Here is a 19,709-nt window from a genome sequence, read left to right as displayed (position 1 = left end):
ATGGTATTTGGATTCACTTTGTAGGCTGGGATGGTACCAAACATCACCACCCCCAAAATTTTGATACAGAACAAATATTAAAAGTAAAAGACAAATTATGAGGGAGGGTCATATCCTATCTCACACTGTGAACTGTTGAAAGTGCTTCCAAGTCACTTCTCTGTGATATTATTATTCCTGTAGCACTGCTATTGCCTTATTTGCTTTTAAGCTTACAGGATTCTCCCACTGTTAATTATATGTTGCATATGTTAGGGGCAAATTCTACCCTCAGATGTGAGTGGGTGGCTCTCACTGAAGCTGTAATAGAATTTATTTATTTGCATCTTGACCTTTACTACAGTAGTTTCTAGGGGCCAATCAAGAACAAGGCTCTATTGTGCTAGGCACTGTACAAATATAGAGTATTGAACAGTAAATATAAGAAATAAACAATAAACCCCTCATGCTTCTGGACGTAAGCAAACCTCAAACTCTTGGGGGTTAGGAGGATCCTTTCCCTAGCCGGCAAGTTTATATCACAACTGCCTGTTGCAGGCACCTCCTTTGAAGCATCTGGTACAGGGCACTGTTGGCGACAGGACATGTGGCCCCCTTGTCTGATTCAGATAAGGAAGAAGGTCCAGTGGTCCAGTGGAGACTTCCTACGTGTCCTTGAGTAAGTCACTTTGCCTCTCTTTTCCTCCATTCCCTGTCTATAAAATGGGGATGATGATAATACATCCCTATCTCACAGGTGTGTTATGTGCATAAGTACATTAAAAATTGTGAGATGCTCAGATACCGTTCTATTGGGGGCTGGTGATAGGGTATACAAATTGCACAGTGGCCTGGCAAGGGTTAACGAACTGCAATAGCATTGTCCACCTATCCACTACACCTGTAAGGAAGGGCTGAAAAGGGAAGAGCTGGCTGGGAAGGAGAGCAGACTAATTGCTCTCACCTGGGGAGAGAAGGTTGGCTGGAGCCTGGCCATACAGCTGAGCCACATAAGCCACCAGTGCACTGGAAACCCTGTTGTGGAAACTGAGGCAGAGCAGCTGCAGCACCATGCTCTGCCATGAGAAAACACACAAGGGCCTTGATCTACTGATGGGGCCATACAGTACATATATAGAACGATCCAGTATAATACTTCTGATATTCTTGACTGTCAGAATGTAGACCTGGAGCGTAAGGTGCTTGTCATGGGAGATCCAAAAGCAGTTAGCGCAACATCAGAATTACAAGAGTAAAATATTATCTAACAGGGACTACACAACACACATGTCTATGGGAGCCACACAATGTGCACCTAAGGAGCTAGAATCTGACTCTTAGTTTTAATTTTTACAGTCCTATAAACAATAGATTTTTCCTTAAATAGCTTAGCTCTGGTTATGGGATGGAAAAAGACTTTACAAATATTTGTTAAGGTTCTGAACCAAAACCCTGCAGTTGTTAGTAAAGACAGTATCTGTGTAATATGAATATTGGGTACAAGCTTTCTAGTTTGGTATGTACAGAAATCCATGAGAGAAATGAACATTCACAACATCCACTAGGTAACCTGACTGCTTCTTTGCCAAGTCTGTCTTGCTTTCTGGGCTTCCAGCATCAGATGGATGAATGAGGGCTGACAAAGCTTCCTTTATGTACAAACCTATTGATGAAACCAGTGTGTATCTGTGGTGGTCTATGTTAACCAGGCTGTGTTGTACAACTCTGAAAATGGATTCTACACTGCCACATTGGTAGTCTTCCAGTAGGAGAATATCCTCATGTGACACAGTCCGCTTTCCTCTGCGTATTTCTCCTGAGGGCTATTACGGTTACATATATCTATCAGAGACTCAACTGCATGGGAGTTAATGAAGTGCAGTTCTTGCCAAAATTCTCTTTAAAAGTTAATTCTGTGTATTTAAAAATTTCTCTTCCCCTCCTCCCCCAAGCTTCTATTTATAGAATACTTGGTGGTGGTGTTCATTGTAACAAAATGCAATGGCAGATGTACTTTTTACTGTAATAGCATTATTCATGTCATATTAATACAAAGAATATAGATGGGCTTCACTGGGCAGAATCCTTTGGGAATTTCTACTTTTAGTCTGTCTTCCCTATTTTTGCCACTTTTTTTTTTTGGTCATATTGTTGCTCATACAGGTCCCAACCAAGATCAGGGCCCATTCTGCAGGCACTGTTGAAACACAGAGTGAGAGGCAGTCCCTGATTCAGCAAAGCTCTTGAGTATGTACTTCCATTCTACTGAAGTCAATGTCAGTCAATAATATGTTTGAAGTTAAAGCATATGCTTAAGTGCTTTTCTGAATTGCAGCCTATCCTCTTTGGGACAGAGATTGCTTTACAAAGGAAACAAGACTCCTTTGGCTGTATTTCTCCTTAATGTCACTCCAGCAGAGTTACACCACAAATGGATTTCTCCCATTACGTTAAAAAGTGCACTGAATATTTGAAATGCCCTGTCCTGGTGGTGGTCTCCTACCAACCTCAACGTGTGTAAGCCAGCTAGTGTTGGCTGGCTTTATGGTACCATTCTTGGGCTATCCATTTAGGTGGCCATGCTTTTCTGAATGGGGATAGTTCCAAGGAGAGTTAGGGAGAAGGGGGGGAAAAAATTCTGCAAATTTGTTCATGGCAAAACCAGAAACCAGACAAATTGTTTGCATCTTTGGGGGGGGTTGTTACAAACTCAGAATTCTAGGCAAAAGTTCCTGGAGGCTCAGGCATTTTTCACTGCCCCTGGGTTGTTTTGGAGTAGGGTGACCAGACAGCAAATGTGAAAAATCGGGACGGGGGTAGGGGGTAATAGCCTATATAAGAAAAAGACCCCAAAATCGGGACTGTCCCTATAAAATCGGGACATCTGGTCACCCTATTTTGAAGCGGCTGAGCCAATTGATGACTTTAGGTGGAAGCCAAAGAGAAATCTGCTGTTTCAGCTGGATTTTCCTTTTGGTTTTAGAATTTATCTGAACTTGTGCAATGAAAATACAGAAAAAGATTCGTATAATACCCCCTGGTAGCCCCAAAACCTCTGAGTTTGGTGACGCTCTTTGTCCCAAAGCTCTGAATAAAGCTATGCAAACTATTCACAAGGAAATGTAAAACTGCTGGAAATCTTGCATTGTATTCTGAACTCAAGATTTTGTCCCCAAATTTGCCATGTTTTATGAATTTCTCAAAATTGCTTCCTTTTCTACTGAAAAAGAGCCAGTTCTAAACAACAGTTAGTTCAGAGAGCTCATGGTAGATTTGAAATACAAGGTTTAAGTTATCACATATTTGATGTGAAAACAATGATATCAAGTTTCATAGTGCTGCAAAACAGAAAATACCCTTTTTTAATTAGGGGTGTGTGTGTGTGTGTGTGTGTGTGTATTGTTCCTAAGTTTTATGCTACTCTGCAGCACCTCTAAAACAGATATGCGTCCCAGGTTTCTTGAATCAATTTAGTCCATCTTGGTTTCTAACAGAAAAGTAAGTCTTCTAAAATGGATATAGCACATGTGTAGTAAAGGTCATTGTTTGACATTATGCTGTAGTTATTTCATTTATTTTCAGCACCTTGTATTAGTGATTCAGACAGTCTTCCCAGTAAAAGCACCGGTGAGTGGAAAGTACTATGAAGCTATTGGTTCGTTGTGGAATTTGCAATCCTAGAAAGCCTGGCTAGCTTCAGAGGTTTTTCTCTACCCCCGCCCCACCCCCGCCCCACCCCACCCCCAAAGTCCTTTCCCAATTGTAGCAGGCGGTTCATTGCAGCTCTGCTATCTGGCATGTATAATAACAATAATATTGAGACGTCAGTGGAATTTGGGGAGCTTTAGTGCAGAAAAAATATCAGTGACTGGAAAAAACTTTCATCTGATCTGGGAAAGCTGATACATGCAAGACAATCGTAAAACTCTTGGAATCTGTAGTTTGTATAAGTGATTCTACAGTTTAAGCTGCGTACCACATGAATTTTTTGTGACCTTATTTACAGTGGAATAAAACAGTTTAGAGAATGTCCTCTTCGCAGTGATGAGTCTGTTTGTACAAGGCTTTGTGTGTTGTCAATACCCAGCTCATTTGTCAGCATCACGTTATAGTTTGCTTTTCAAGCAGCCTTGATTTATTATGGGTTTAGGTAAACAGTGCGTCTTGCAATACTTTTTATTTTTGCATTAACTATGCTATTAACAGGCTCCGTGGTCAGCAATTCTGGTCAGGGCTTAAGCAGCCCCTGGGTGGCAACTCAGCAACACAAGCTCCAAGCTACTGAGAGCTGAAAAGCCCTTGAGAGCTAGTGTCTGGGAGTGCCCAGCATCCTAAATAAAGGCCCCACTTAGTGTTTACTGTATTTGCGTTTTGTCTTGTTTACCTCATGAGGGATGCTGTGTGGTATTTAAAGGTAGGGTTATTCCCCATTTGGCAAAACATTTCTATAACAGCTAAGGAATGCCCCTAAAGCAGCTGTAAGCAGAGCACTGCTCTATACCAGGGAAGTGGGACTAACGCAGGCAATTCACAGAGCCAGGGGTCTAGTCTGAAGAGGTATGTGATGGAGGAGTGCACCAGTCACAAATCTGGGATTAGAAGCTGGACCATAGACTTTGTGGTTATATTCTGCTCTTGATCTCTGCACAAGTTCTCACTGACATCAGTGGGATGTGGGCAGAATCAATCCCTCAGTAATGGGTTGTTTCTTTGCCGGTATGTGGAGATGTTGCAAAAGTCAACTCAGTCTGTGCAGTCCCTCTTTGGCTCTTGGGAGCATGACTGAACAGTTCAGTTTTTCTCTGGCATTCCTTTCTCACATACTTGTGGGACTTGCCGAACACAGAGTAACCAGTCACCATCTCTCCCTTGTTTACCACTGAGTTTTTTCCAGAATGTGTTTTTTGCTCAGCAATTCCTGTGTTACACATCTAAGCCCCTTTGCAGTTGAGAAGCAAGCTAATAGATATATTTCTTGTTTGTATGTGGGCTCATGGGGCTACATCAGCAAGGTCTTCTCCACACTGCCTGCCATCTCCACATTGACATTCCTACAGGATTCTGGTTATTCTTTGTGCCTCCTGGGTATAAAACAGAACAAACAAAATTTGTCTATTTTTAACAGCATTTGGAAGCTCTTTTACATCAGGCCATCCATAAGGAATCTGTAAAATCAGGAATGTTAGATTTTGTTCAGATTGGAAATTCTAGAAATAATAATTGAATATGTATATTTTTCATTGTGATTAAAATTTAATTTATGGCTTTTGGTTTGTTCCCAGATCCCATCCCCCAGTACCGCTAGGAAGTAATTAGGAGTTATTACCACCTTTCTGCAGAGCAGGAAGGCAGAATCAGTTTTTTGCCTATTAGTATCTCAAGGCAGCTTTACTTAAATAATTCCATGACTGCCAGGGGAGCTAGTCAGAACCATCCATGGGTCTCTTCATGTAACCAACAGGTTTGAGCGTGATTCCATAATGTGCTTGTGGCTGTGTTCCAAAATGGTGTAGTGTGGACACAAACTGTGTTAAGTTTCTTAGATTTTTTTAGAATAGCCAGAACTTTAGTCTCAGCTTTATCATTTGCCAGTGTCACTCACTGCAACTACTGACTTCTGTGCAAGCACTGTTGAACAGAAAGCTGAAGGCAATTAGTAAAATTTTGCAAAACCAAGATCCATCTCCGTACTAATAGGGATGGGCCAAAATCAGAGCCATATATCCAACCCCTACACACATATCACTTCAACTTTGGGTCTGAAAAAATGGGATTCAGATCTGAACCACAATTGGTCAGCGGGTTTGGTTTTGCAAAATCATTATCTGACTGACCAGATTTTGCAAAACGAGAAGACGCTCTGGGTTTTGCCCGCTGCTGACATGGTATCTTGGGAATATTATCTCTAGCACTTTGGAAAGCTTAATCGCTTGACTTGGTTTCTTGCAGGTATCCAAATCCAGAGAGAGCAGAAATGACCATGACGGCCAACAAGAATGCTAGTGCCACCAACAGAGCTGGAGGGAGTAAAGTGCCTCAGGATACTTTGGATCGGTGAGTCCACTGCTGACTGTGAAATTTAAACTAAACATTTCTGTGGATCATTTTGTATGTCTCAATATTTTGTCCCAGCAACTCTGGAAAAGGTTGATTTGGTTTTGGAATTAAGTCTCATATTTCCAACACTAGGAGAGCAGAAGAATATGTGCTAGGCAAGGGTGGGCAAACTTGTTGGCCCAAGGGCCACATCTGGGTACACACATTGTATGGCGGGCCATGAATGCTCATGAAATTGGGTTGCGGGAGGAGGTGAGGGCTCTGGCTGGGGGTGCAGGCTCTGGGGTGGAGCTGGGAATGAGGGGTTTGGGGTGTAGGAGGCTCGGACCAAGGGGTTCGGAGGGCGGGAGAGTGATCATGGCTGGAGCAGGGGGTTGGTGCACGGGGGCGTGGCTCAGGGGTGCAGACTCCAGGCAGTGCTTACCTCAAGCGGCTTCCGGAAGCAGCAGCATGTCCTGCGCTCTGGCTCCTACATGGAGGCGCGGCCAGGTGGCTCTGCTGTGCGCTGCCCCATCTACAGGCAACACGAGCTGAGGAGTGGAGCCAGCTACTCTTCCCCTGCGATATTCTCTTTGCCTTTGTGTTTATAGCTAGCAGGTGCAACATCCAAAACTGATGTTTTCATTTATGCTTTAAAGACAGCAAAGTTGATTTGATGCTAGTCTCCTTTGAGAAGCGTTGCCAGGTGTATTGCTTTGTGATGCAAATTATTGTCAGTCCTGTTCAGTTTAGATTGAGTCCCTTTATAGACCTTGTTTTGTTATTTGTATTACAATAGCACCTTTGTACTAGGCATAGTACAAAGAAATAAGAAGGATACTCTCAGCCCTAGAGAGCTCTCAGTCTAGCACTTGAAGGCTTTAAATACATTTGTGTCCAAGGCTGCAGTAGAACTGTGGTGCTGGAGTGGATGTGAGTCTAAAAATAAATGTTATGGTGAGGGAGGTTAAGGGAAGACCACTGCCATCTTGTCTACATTGTTTTTGGTTGTTTGTATTGGGATGGGGATAGGATTGCATTATTGTAGGTACTGTTCTGCAGTCCCCTAGTGTAGATGTGCTACATCGTTATAAGCCATGGCTTGCACCAGTGCATATCACCTGAAGGAAGCTGCACCAATACAAGTCACAGTTTATACTAGAGAAGTGTATTTATGCTTGATATTTGCAATGGTGTAATCAGTCTAGTGCCAACAGCCACCCTCGCCCCTCCCTCCCCTAGTGTAAATAAGGTCTGATTTAGATGGATCAAGCCAACATAAGTACAGAATGATTGATCCAAAGCAGAATGGGTCCTTAGCGGTGACAGTCAAGAGCAGTGCATCTGCAGGCAGAGGTGGCTAGTACTGAGGAATGAGTTCAGAGAGATGGGGAATCATGGGCTTTGGCTTTGATCCCAGCAGTGCGCTGTGTGTCAATTTGTAACTGATGTCCAGGCTTGGCTTGCCTTGGCATACCTGCCATTTTATTCTGAACTTTTCCAACCACAAGCAGAAAGGAAAAAATATAAATTAAGTTATGAAATTGTCAATGTAGAAACACTGGAAGAAAAAACATGTACCGCTTTTTTCTTTTTGTTTTAAAGGCAAAACTATTTCTAATGATGCCTTTGACTGTTTTGTTTTTAAACTATCTGGGTTTGTTCTCAGTTTTGTTTCTTTCTTAATTTGATGTATTTGTTTGTTTTTTCTGGCTTCCTATTCAGCCTTCTGTGTCAAATTTTCTATTTCTCTATTTCAGCTATCTCCCACTCCTTCTCTCCTGGCTGTGCTGTTTGAGTCACACGGATTGCATAATTTTTTCTGCTTTGGGTTAAATGGCCTCATCCTAAATGGTTGAGAAGTAGTGTGGTACAGCGTGTGCAGCACAGAATTAAGAATCTGAGGTGAAATCCTCACCCTGTTGAAGTAAGTGGGAGTTTTGCCATTGATGTCAGTGAAGCTCCAACCCCATCTCTGTGGAGGACTTGCTTTGTGGCCTTGGCAAGCCTTTTAAGGGCTCTGTATCTTCATTTTCTGATCCATGGAGATAATTATATTTACGCAAACACTTTAAAGAGTTTTTCAATCTACAGATACAATTATTATGTTATGAACCAAGTAGATTTATTTCTGCACCAGGTCTCTCATCTTGAGTTTTGTATTCTTTCCCTTGCCTGTCCTGATTTTTCACTGTACAGATTTACCTTTCCTCTTCTTTACATTGCTTCCCAATTATCCTGGGCAACAGGCTAGTGGCATGTGTCACTTCATGTGATGTATTGATGTCTTTCTGCTAGAGATGGACTGTACATCCGTAGCTCAGTTAGGTTTCACCAGGAATGGACCTGACGGTCTGGTCCATTCCTAAATTTGCCAGTCCACAGTACTAGGCTCTCTTGGTGTCGCGTTTTTTACAATATAGCAAAAGAGTACGAAATAATATTGCGGGCTGTGGGTGGGGGGAGGGGAGAAGAGAAGAGCTTCTGTCTTAATTAGAGATGGGCTTGAGTTTAGAGCCAGATCCTTACATCCTCAAGATTAAGTGTATATTAATGGTAATTATGATACTTGGCACTTATATAGCAGTTATCCATCCATCCATCCATCCATCCATCCATCTTATAGGCTGATTTGGCGTGTCAGTCTGAGGCCATTATAGAGACAGGGCTGAGCTGGGAAGTTTGGAGCTAGACTTTACCGAACTTTGGATCTGCAGTTTTGGTTCAAACCATTTCTAACCTTAATATTCTTTAGAAGTGTATGCCTGCATGAGTTCTAAGTACATGTGACAGTAGGCGTCAAATGTCCTTTCTTTCCATAGTCTCATCATCATATGTTTTGACTATGGTTAAGTAATGTAGAATTTGTAGGTGCAAGCATGGGCATAAATCTAGAGCTAATCCTGAATCATAATAACATGACAAGTGAGAAGCTTAATAGCTTGTTATGCTTAAATTCTGCATCCTTTACTTTGCCTTTCTGTAATCTGCCTGGATGACCTGACTTTATGAGGCTATGCAAGAGGATGCTATTTGAGTCAACTGAGAAATGTTTTCCTTTTTTATTAGACTTAAATCAACACAATAGGCGCTGGCATAATAAAAGTTTAGTTTAAGGCATGAGGTGATTTACTGTAAACATGCTAAATAACCCACTTAAACTGAGCAGTCATTGTCTCCATTTAATATAGGATTTGATTAGAGATTTGCAAGACCATAGTACAGTACATGTTTTCTATACAATTTGCAGGGGTAGCATTTCATAACGTGCTGATAATGGCATGACACAGGTGTAATTATCTCCCAGTAACCAATCATCTTCCTACTGGTCATAGGATTTAATGAAAACTATTAGCTGAGTCTGTCCTCCTGTGAGGGCAGAATATATCTTCTTGGACAGATCTCTCTTATCTATCAATCAGATAGAGGTAGATCAATCAGATTTTGATCGATCAATACACCTCTACCTCGATATAACGCTGTCCTTGGGAGCCAAAAAATCTTACCGCATTATAGTGAAACCGTGTTATATTGAACTTGCTTTGATGCACCGGAGTACGCTGCACACCCCCCCCCCCCCCCCCCCCCGGAGCACAGCTTTACCGCGTTATGTCCGAATTCGTATTCTATCGGGTCGTGTTATATCGCGGTAGAGATGTATAATCTTTTCTTTTAGAGCCTGGTAAATAATAATTAAACTCATGCAACCAGACAAAACTGTTTTCAATAGTAATTGACTCAATGCTCAGAAATGGTAGAACAACAAAACCAGACAGTGGGAAAGAGACATAGCAGCTAGATACTCTTCCCTGACTTGCAAACATGTCCATACTTAGCCAGTCCATATCCAAACAGAGGCCTTGGTCTTAGTTATGTTTCTGTAATGAAGGAGCAAATAGAGCCAAATAACAAAAGAATTGAGAACTTTTTTTTTTAATGAAGCTGAGACATCACTATTGTGTCTGAACATTAATAAAACAAGATATTGCGTCTGGAGCAATCTCCAAAACTCAGTTCTTGTTAAGCCAAAATAATCTGCATTCAAAATAAGTGTATAGCATGTATCCCTCTTTCAGAAAGCAAGAGAACCCCCCTGTACGTGTTAATGAGCCCAGTAGAAATGCCTTAGCATTTTGAATAAAAGATTATACCATATGAGGTCCAGCCAGAGGAATGGAAATCTTTTATCTAGGCATTGAGCTCTCTAAAATAAAAGAATGTGCAAAGATACAGAGTCTGAGCTAATGAGTGCACCAGCCACCTTGCTATCTTGTGTCAAGGTGCCAGATACAGTAATTTAAACTTCTGAGTTATCCTGGAAAACTGTACTGATAAAGGGTTGCATCCCTAAGGTTATTTTGCTCCAGGAGCAAATCTGTCTGTGTAGGGAGGGGAAAGTGCTGCTTCTATTAAAGAAATGCTTGTACAGTCATGTGCCTTGACATGGATACATCCAAGGTTAGTCAAGCCATGGTTCCATCTTTATCTTATACCTAAGCTTTACTGTCAGGTAACTCATGCAGGTGACTTCCCATCTGCCTAGATTGGAGGTGGAATGGTTTTGTGGTCGAAGCAAGGGAGGTCTGGTTTTCTGTTCCAGGGTTGGCCATGGGTTAACTATGTCACCGTGGAAGAGTTGCACGGGCTCTCACTGGTATATTAAGCACTTTGGGCCAGGATTGTATGTTTGTTATATGCTTGCACAGTTTAACACAATGCAGATAATAACCATAATAAAATGGGAATCAAGATATTTACTTACTTCGTGTCTGTTATGAGATTGAATCTAAATTCAGTAATGTTTATAAATGTCTTGAGATCCCTGCCTGGATGGAAGGTGCTGTATGGCTGTGTTTAAGGCACTGGACTGGAATTCAGAAGATCTGGGGTCAACTCCTAGTTCTGCCATGACTCCCTGAGTGACTTTGGGCAAGTCACTGAGGGTTTGTCTACATGAACACCTAGTTTGTGGCAAGCTGGGGTGTAAGTCTACCTGGCGGCACGCGCTAGGTGTCCATTTGGGACCCTGCTGCCTCACACTGAACCTTCCATCATGCACTTTGAAACAGGAATATACTGAAGCACGTCATGGAACTCTTAGTCTATGGCAGCGGGGTTCACATGGACAGTTAGAATCCTAGAACCATTGGGTTAGAAAGGACCGCAAGGATCATCTAGTTTAACCCCTGGCCAAGATGCAGGATTTGTTGTGTCTAAACCACTCAAGACAGGTGGCTATCCAGCCTCTTTTTGAACCTCTGGTGAAGGAGCTTCCATGAATTCCCTGGGCAGTTTGTGTTAGTGTGCAGCAGGCTAGGTCAGGGTAGATTTACAACCCAGCTTGCTGCAGTGTAAGTGTTCAGATAGACATGCCCTTAGTCTCTCTGTGCCCCAGTACCCTATCTGTAAGAAGATTATGATAATAGTTCCTTTCTCCCAGCTGTGTCTGTATGGTCTACTTAGTAAGAGACCGTCCATACCTTGAAGAGCTTACGAACTATGTGTCTGTACCATGCCTAGGACAATGAGGTTTTGGTCTTGTTTGCAGCTTCTAGGTACTGGAGTAATACAAATAAATAATAATAAATATCTATGTAATAGTTATTGCCACAGTGGCACAGTAGTTAACTTTCTCCTGTATTTGTAGTTGGGTAAAGTATTCCTCGCTTTCTAAGTATTTGGATAGTATTGCTGGGCATAGTTTAAAAGCTGCTTCCTTCCATCTCCGAGGTGGCTGTATATTAAAGAGGGGTGAAATGATCTATTTATACTTTGTAACGTTTTTTGAATGATTTGGGACCTCTGGATGGAAAGCTCTCCATAAAATTTGTGTTATTAATATTATGGTCAAGTTAACTGTTCTTTGAACATGTCTGGAAATCTCATTGCAGATGCAATATGGAGGCATACTTAATACAAGGCAAGATCCTTCCTGGGCTGTAAGCAAGCTAACCCAGTGTACATTGGAGGGAGGATCCTGATGTATTTTGAATTGCTTGGAATGTAGCTATGTGCCAAATTAGCATACCGACATAGAATAAAGAACATTACAATTAAGATTTTGGATTTCTGTAGGTACAACACATTTCGGTATAGCTATAGATATGTGCTGAGTGAATGCAGGAACTCATCATGTGTGATGTTTTTTGTCAGGCCATTGGGGAGCCTTACAAATGAGTGGCTAGCTTAACAGTTCCTGGACTCCTACACACACTGTTGTGTGAGTTCTGCTTTTCAGTGATCTTTGGTCCTGGTGACTTGAGGTTTCAACTAGATCAGGTGAGTGAAAAGCTCAAGCTTGAGGCAAAGAGCTCAATCCTTAACTGCACTGAGTGTAAAGCCACCTTTCTGTTACCCCACTCTTGGGTGGCCAATGTCTAAACCAGCCAGGGGTGTTGCTGGTATGCAGGTTGGCCGGGGTCCTGAGCAAGATGGCGGGGGGGTGAGCATAGGGGGGGAGGAGGCTCAACTGGAAGGGGTGGGGCCTTGGACGGAAGGGGCGGGGCTGGGGCCAGACTCCGCCAGCCAGCCCTTCAGTGTACCCGGTGGCGATTTAAAGGGCCTGGGGCTCCCAGCCACTGCTAGCGCTACCCCGGGGCTCTGGCAGTGATTTGAAGGGCCAGCGCCCCAGGGCTTCGGCAGTGATTTAAAGGGCTGGCTGGGGCTCTGGCCGCTGGCGTGGTAGCGGTAGCATCGTCGTCTGGGAGCCCCGGGTCCTTTAAATCGCCACCGGAGCCCCAGGGCTCCCAGCCACCACCAGTACGGTGAGTTGTGTACCAGCTCTTACTGGTACGCCATACAGGACCATACCAGCTTACTTTCACCTCTGAAACCAGCCTCCAGTGCTCAGGCTTCTAAGTTATACTGGCTGTAGTAGCCCCATTGGAACTGCTGCATCATGCCCGCTCCTGATATGCCCCTCCCACCCTGACACACTTGCTACCTAGAAAAGAGGGAGCAGGTGGCATCTGTACAGGATCATCAGCTTCCCCTCCCCTTTAAGGCACTTTCCAGCTGCTTTGTGTAGTTGTGGCAGTGCCAAGCAATTGGATCTGGGACTCAGGAATGCGCGGAAGTGATCTGACAAGGAGACTCTATCAGGCCAAAAATATTCACCTACTCCGTGGAATACCACTGAGAACCCTTAAGTTATTATCCATGAGTTTGTGATCCAAAGCCCATGGAAAGCATGTATCTCTTACTTTAAGGCAGGTTAGGGCTTTTACATTTTTGTCCAAGAAACTGAAAGTTGAATTCAGCTGTACCCTTGGACAGATAGTGGTTTAATAAAAATCTGCTGAGAGTAAGCAATATGTCAAGTTATTGAAACCACTATGAGATTTGGCTCTTTTTTTTAGGCACTGAGGTTTAGAAAACAGTATAAATAAGCTTCAGCCAAAATGTTATGGAAATTGAATAACTGACTTGAGATCCATTAGTAAGTATTCTATTTCATTAAAAGCAGAGGCAATATGAACTATACATCTGACAAGATTTCAGAAGGTTCGTTCCCAGCAATGCACGGTTCCTTCAGATTCAGAAAAGTGTAGAGATCTCTGTTGTTGCATGAAATAGAAGTTTACATTGGATATGGAACCCCAGAGTTTGCCACTCTGATTTGTAGAGCCCGGTATCCGCACCCCGATTCATGATCCACAAACATGGTCCTTGGATATGAAGTGGATATCCGCATATTTGCAAGGCTCTGCTGATTTGTGCTGTGGATGTTGACAGGGCAGAGTTTATGAAGTTGCCAGGGAATGGAAACATCACAACTCTGTTAGAGATGAAGTTAAATGAAAACACTGATCCAAATGCTGCCTCTGGACTTTGGGAAAGTTTGGATCTGGATCTGAATTCCATAGTTGGGCCTCGTTGCTCTAATGCAGTGTCTCTCAACCTTTCCAGACTACTGTACCCCTTTCAGGAGTCTGATTTGTCCTGCGTACTCCTAAGTTACAACTCACTTAAAAATTAGTTGCTTACAAAATCAGACCTAAAAATACAAAATGTCACAGCACATTATCACTGAAAAATTGCTGACTTTCTCATTTTTACCATATAGTTATAAAACAAATCAACTGGAATATAAATATTGTACCTACATGTCAGTGTATAGTATGTAAAGCAGTATAAACGAGTCATCCGTATGAAATTTTTGTTTGTACTGTGCTAGTGCTTTTTATGTAGCCGGTTGTAAAACTAGGCAAATATCTAGATGAATTGATGTACCCCCTGGAAGGCCTCTGCGTATCCCCAGTAGTACACATACCCCTGGTTGAGAACCACAGCTATAATGGGCCTTTGACAGGGTACTGGTTCCCAGTGAATGAGGGGTTAACTCCAGTTCAGCTCCCCTCTGCCCCTGTGCGTGTGCTCAAGGAAAGGTGTGATTGCTTGAGAGGTCTGGTGGGGTGTATGTGTGTGAAATACTCTTGGGAAGGCAGGATTTCTCAGCTGGCTTGTGGTAGAATCCCAAGCTGAGGCATTTTGCTGTTTAGTTTCTGGCTATGGTAACTTATTTCGCATTCTTGTTATAAATACTTATCTCAGGAAGTGACCTAGCTGACTGTAAATCAGGGGTCAGCAACCTTTCAGAAGTGGTGTGCCGAGTCTTCATTTGTTCACTCTAATTTAAGGTTTTGTGTGCCAGACATACATTTTAACGTTTTTAGAAAGTCTCTTTCTATAAGTCTATAATATAGAACTAAACTATTGTTGTATGTAAAGTAAATAAGGTTTTTAAAATGTTTAAGAAGCTTCATTTAAAATTAAATTAAAATGCAGGGGCCCCCGGACGGGTGGCCAGGACCCAGGCGTGTGAGTGCCACTGAAAATCAGCTCATGTGCCGCCGTTGGCTTGCGTGCCATAGGTTGCCTACCCCTGCTGTAAATGAACTTTTTTTTATTTTAGAGCAGGGGTTCCCAAACTGCTTTGCACCGCTGATAACAAAAATTACTACATGACCCCAGGACCGGGGACTGAAGCCTGAGCCTGCTGCCCGGGCTTTAGCTTCTGCCCTGCATGGTGGGACTCAGGCTTCGGCCCCGGGCCCCAGCCAATCTAACGCCAGCCCTGGTAATCCCAATAGCAACCCACTTTGGGGTCCCAACCCACAGTTTGAGATCCGCTGGCTTAGACTAGTATTGCACTACAATATTTACTAGGGTTACCATATTTAAGCATTAAAAAAAGAGGACACTCCACGGGTCCTGGCCCTGCCCCTTCCCCCGGCCCCGCCCCCTCCCCACCTGGCTCCACCCCAACTCCGCCCCCTCCCCAAAGTCTCCGCCCCCTCCCCTGAGCACCCCGCATTCCTCCTCCCTCCCAGCCACGCGAAACAGCTGCCTGAGCGCTACCGGCTTCACGGTTGGCCAGGTAGCCCCCAGACCTCCAGACCCTGCGCCTCCGGCCGGGCGCTTCCCCAGTGCAGCCGGAGCCCGGAGGATACTGCTCTCTCCTCTCCAGTCACACCCCTGCCCTCTCTCCAAACCTCCCGGTGGCCTCACCCAGTTACGAGCAACAAGAGTGCAACGCAGGTGGCTGTTGGGGCTCGGGGAAGAAAACTTTTGCTGCAGCAGAAAGGCACTGGGAGCACTTTCGCCTGGCTGCAAACTGCCGAGTGACACCCAATGCGAAGGGCCAGAGACCAGCCAGATCCACCAGCCCAGCCCCGCTTTTTGCACATTGTCCAAGACCCAGCGCTGCAGCGCCCTCCGGTCTACATCCCGCTCCCCGCCGCAGTGCTGGGTCTACTCACGCTGCTGTTGTGGCCCCACCAGTGCACCATGGCTTGGTTGTGCGCCGAGTCCCCGGTCAGCGCAAAAGTGCTGCTGCTCAGCTTCAGCTCCTCCAGCCTGAAGCGGGTGGCTTTGCCCTGCGGCTGCTCGGGGGATGCTCCTGCCGCCTCCCTGCCCTGCTGGTCCCGCTCCGCTGGGACCCCCCTGGCTCTCCTCTGCTCCTCCTGGCTCCTTCTCAGCCGGCTGCCGTGGGCACACGCCCAGCTGGGGTCCGCTCTTTGCCTCATCGGCCCGGCAGGGCGGGCGCAGTCCCCCAGGGGGGAGGTCGGGGCAGGCCGGGGCCAGCGGAGCATGCTGGGGATGTGCTGGGGTCGGGCTGGCTGGTCGGTTTCTCCTGGCTGGGAGCAGCCGGGGAGAGAACTTCCCCGCCAGGAACCACCTCGCCTCTTCCCCCGCGGCCCGGCCACCCGGGCATAATAATCCCCACTGTGGCTGAGGCGGCTTCCCCGGGGCCAGGCAGGCGCGGCACGTTATCTTGGCTCCACTGGTGCCAAAGGTGCAGAGGAATTGGACAAGCCAGGTCCTGGCGAGCAGAGCATACACGATCTCTGCCTTTGCCCACGCCTGGCTTTCCCATGATCATATGCCACCTCCCCAGACCTGCGTCCTGTTGAAAGTTCCGATCCTCCCCGCAACTCCTCTGAAAATGCAGACACACAAACATGTCCCCTGGGGAATGAAGGAACAACCACTCCCCTTCCCAGCCGCTTCAGTAATGCCGGCATTTTCCCAGACATGTTCGGCTTTTTGGCAATTCACCCGGGACGGGGGTTTGATTACCAAAAAGCCGGACATGTCCGGTAAAATCCGGACGTATGGTAACCCTATATTTACTGCATCGAATAGTCATGTTTTATTATTGATGATCCTTTTTTGCATTATTGTTCCCAAAAGGATAGTGTTAAGGATTGAACTAGTCTGCTATTTTTTCAATAAAATATTAGCTCAGTATGAATTTGGAAATGTTTATTTTGCCTACTATGGAACGTCAGGGAGACTGGAGTAATAATGATGAACAAGATAACGTTAAATAAAAATAAATGGAGATATACCTATCTCATAGAACTGGAAGGGAGTCACAAGTGGTGACCGGCAAAGTGCTTTCACATTACCAGACCAGTGTGTTTCAAACCTGTTCTGGAAGAACTCATTTTCTAGGAAGAAAATCTTGTCTCCATGGTCCTTTCAAATCTTGGCCTTTGCAGTGAGACTGCCACCAAGAGTGCCAGTCATGACCATTTGTAATGTTGTCTTTTATTGTATGGACATCTGTCCATTAGGAGCTAGTCTGAGACCACGAAGTCTTTACAATGAGCCACTGAAAAGCCATCACCAAAGGGGAATGATTTCCATTTACTTCCTATTTTGACCTGGGTTTGAACTAGTGATTTAGAAGGAAAGATTGTGTTCTTTTACCATTTCCCTGAGCTATTCAGTTCCCCCTAGAAGAAATTTTCACCTTAGAGTAACAGAAAATTCAAATAGACACAATAAACATTGATACAGAATGAAACCCAAAGAAAGATTTTGAAAATAAATTTTTAAAAATGTGTGTTTCTGCAGTGTCAGTGTCAGAACGAAATAATCTGTCTAGACACTTGTTGAGAAAGAAATGAACTGGCTTGTGACTCTTAAGTTTCCTTCAGTGACTTTATCAGATGGACCATCAATAGCCATTTGGTATTAGCCATATGTCCTGATTCACTCTCCATAGAGTGACATCCCTATGTTGGTGTTTGAAAAGCACATTCTTCTGTTGAAGTAGCCATTAAGTAATTTTCTGCAGGGGGAAAACTGAAATGGGAGCTAATACAATACATATGTTGAGCTGTCCCCATTATTAACAGTGTGCTTGTGTAGTATATTTTCCATAATTAGGTTAGTCAATCCTACATACCCTGTCTAGGAGCAGCTTTTGCGCAAGAAAACATTTTGATGTGATATGCAGCATACCAATTACAGAGCTACATCAGAGCGCGGCAAGGACACTAACAATATGTGTATCATCTTGAAATTATGTCATTCTTGACTCAAAGCCAAGGACTCATGTTATGCGAAATTCAATATGTAGACTTCAGATATTTCTGGTCTATCCATCTTTTATCTGTTTGGAGCATACACTGTCAGCTTCTTCAAGGTCTCCAACATGACTCACATGTCATTCACTAAGGCTGTTCGTATCTTGGCTAACCCATGCACACTGTTTAGCTGTAGAACTACAACTGAAGCTATATCTTGAAATGGGATGTGTCAGTACCACTAACAAAGATAGTAAAGGCAATGGGCACTCAACACTTTGAAGAAGGTGCTGGCACCTTGCAGGATTGAGTTCTGTGCCCAGCACTGATATCTCCTGTTGCTGTAAGAGGTACAAGAGTGCTGCCATTGAGAATTTGTTTGTTCATTTATGTGAGTCCAAATTTGAAGATTTGGGTGCGTAAAGTTAGGCTCCTAAATCCACATGTAGGTTTCTGTAGTAAGTGGTCTGATTATCAGAAGTGTTGAGAACAAGCAAATCCCACTGACGTCAATAAGAGCTGCAGTACTCAGCCCCACTTTTGAAAATCAGAACCCTTATTTTTTGAGCCTGTCTAGTTTTAGGAGCTGGATTTTAGGCAGCCAGGTTTGAAAATCTTGTCCATAGTGCCCAAATTGTACTATATGCTTTAATAAAGCAAGCCTGAGGAGAGTTTCAGTTAGAATACAGGAATGATTTAGTTAAGTTAATGATGCTCTTTGTACCAATGTTAATAAATTAGACTATGTGATCCTTGAGCTATTTAAAAAAATATTTTGGCAGTGAAATAAAGGCATTATTTAGTAAGGTTAATGTATTAATGGTGCTCTTTAACCAGAATTAATCTCTGAGGGTATAGAAGCTATAGAAAAAACTGGAATCAAGTTAAGAGGCATAATTACTTTTGTTCCCTCCTTCTTTTTGAAAAGGAAATAATGGAAATTGCAAGACATAACAACTTTGCTGATTCCACCCATCCACAAAATTGTGGCTGTATCATGAAAATACCTTTTATGTTGAGCAGTGGATTGGCGCTCATGAGTAAACAGGGTAGTTCCAATTTTGGATTTATATAACAAGCTATTTTATGTCAGACTTTCTAGGCACAACCGTGTGCAGCAGCCCTCACAAATGGGCTTTTCCATCTGCTAGGACATTTGGGAACATAATATAGACCTGAGCACTACTGGTCCAAGATGCCTCTTGGGAAAGACCTGCTAGACATTTCTGGGCCTGATCCTCCATGGCACGTGTCAGTATGCCTCAGCTGAAGCCCATATAGTAAGGGCCTAGTGTAATGAAGTGGACAATCAGGCCCTCTGTCTCCTAAGGCAGTATAATGGCATTCTAGATCTCAGTTTTTCTCACAACTTAAGGCAGTATCTAGTTTTGTATGAGGGAATAATAAAGCACAGATTGGGATTTATGTTAATAACGCAGTGTTTGAGTGTAAACTGATGGGTCTGTTTTTATATTTTGATACTGTCATGTGCTTGAAGGTATCAATATATGAAAATGCAAAGTTGATGAAGGCATTAAATCAGCTAAGCAATGCTGTGGTATTTGCTATATGTTGCTACTCCCAGTTTCTTGTCCTATAAATCAGCTAAGTGCCCTGAGAAAGGGGTGAGCCATAAACTGCACCACCCCAGGCATAGCCCCAATAGGCATTGTGACTCAGAGACACCCCTCTGGGGCACGGTTTCTTTTCCTCTTGCTCCAGAGTTGAGAGTAGTAAATCTAGGCTGGACTATACCAGGCTGGCTTAGCTGCTCTAGCCAAAGCAGTTATGGTTCTGCCCATCCCCCATTTCCCACACACACAGCGCGGGGAGTCAGCGGGTGCAATCTGTGCAGAGGTAGAAAGGCTCGTGGGG

General features: G+C 43.9%; 1 protein-coding gene across 34 annotated transcripts in view; it reads left to right on the top strand.

The window, feature by feature from the left end:
* Positions 1-19,709, top strand: part of DENND2B (DENN domain containing 2B) — a 307,166-nt gene that overhangs the window by 138,315 nt on the left and 149,142 nt on the right. For 29 of the 34 annotated variants that reach the window (XM_065592192.1, XM_065592174.1, XM_065592178.1 and 26 more), the window contains one exon: positions 5,929-6,033. In XM_065592192.1, coding sequence (XP_065448264.1) covers positions 5,954-6,033 — 80 coding nt within the window. In that variant the 5' untranslated portion in view covers positions 5,929-5,953. Of the gene's footprint in view, positions 1-5,928; positions 6,034-7,775; positions 7,943-19,709 lie in introns of all 34 variants that reach the window. The other 5 variants (XM_065592180.1, XM_065592199.1, XM_065592198.1 and 2 more) reach the window with 1 other exon arrangement.

This window comes from Chrysemys picta, chromosome 4 (assembly GCF_011386835.1).
Source record: "Chrysemys picta bellii isolate R12L10 chromosome 4, ASM1138683v2, whole genome shotgun sequence".
NCBI lineage: Eukaryota > Metazoa > Chordata > Testudines > Emydidae > Chrysemys > Chrysemys picta.
The sequence above is the reverse complement of the archived record's forward strand: the minus strand, read 5'-3'. Positions and strand labels throughout refer to the sequence as shown.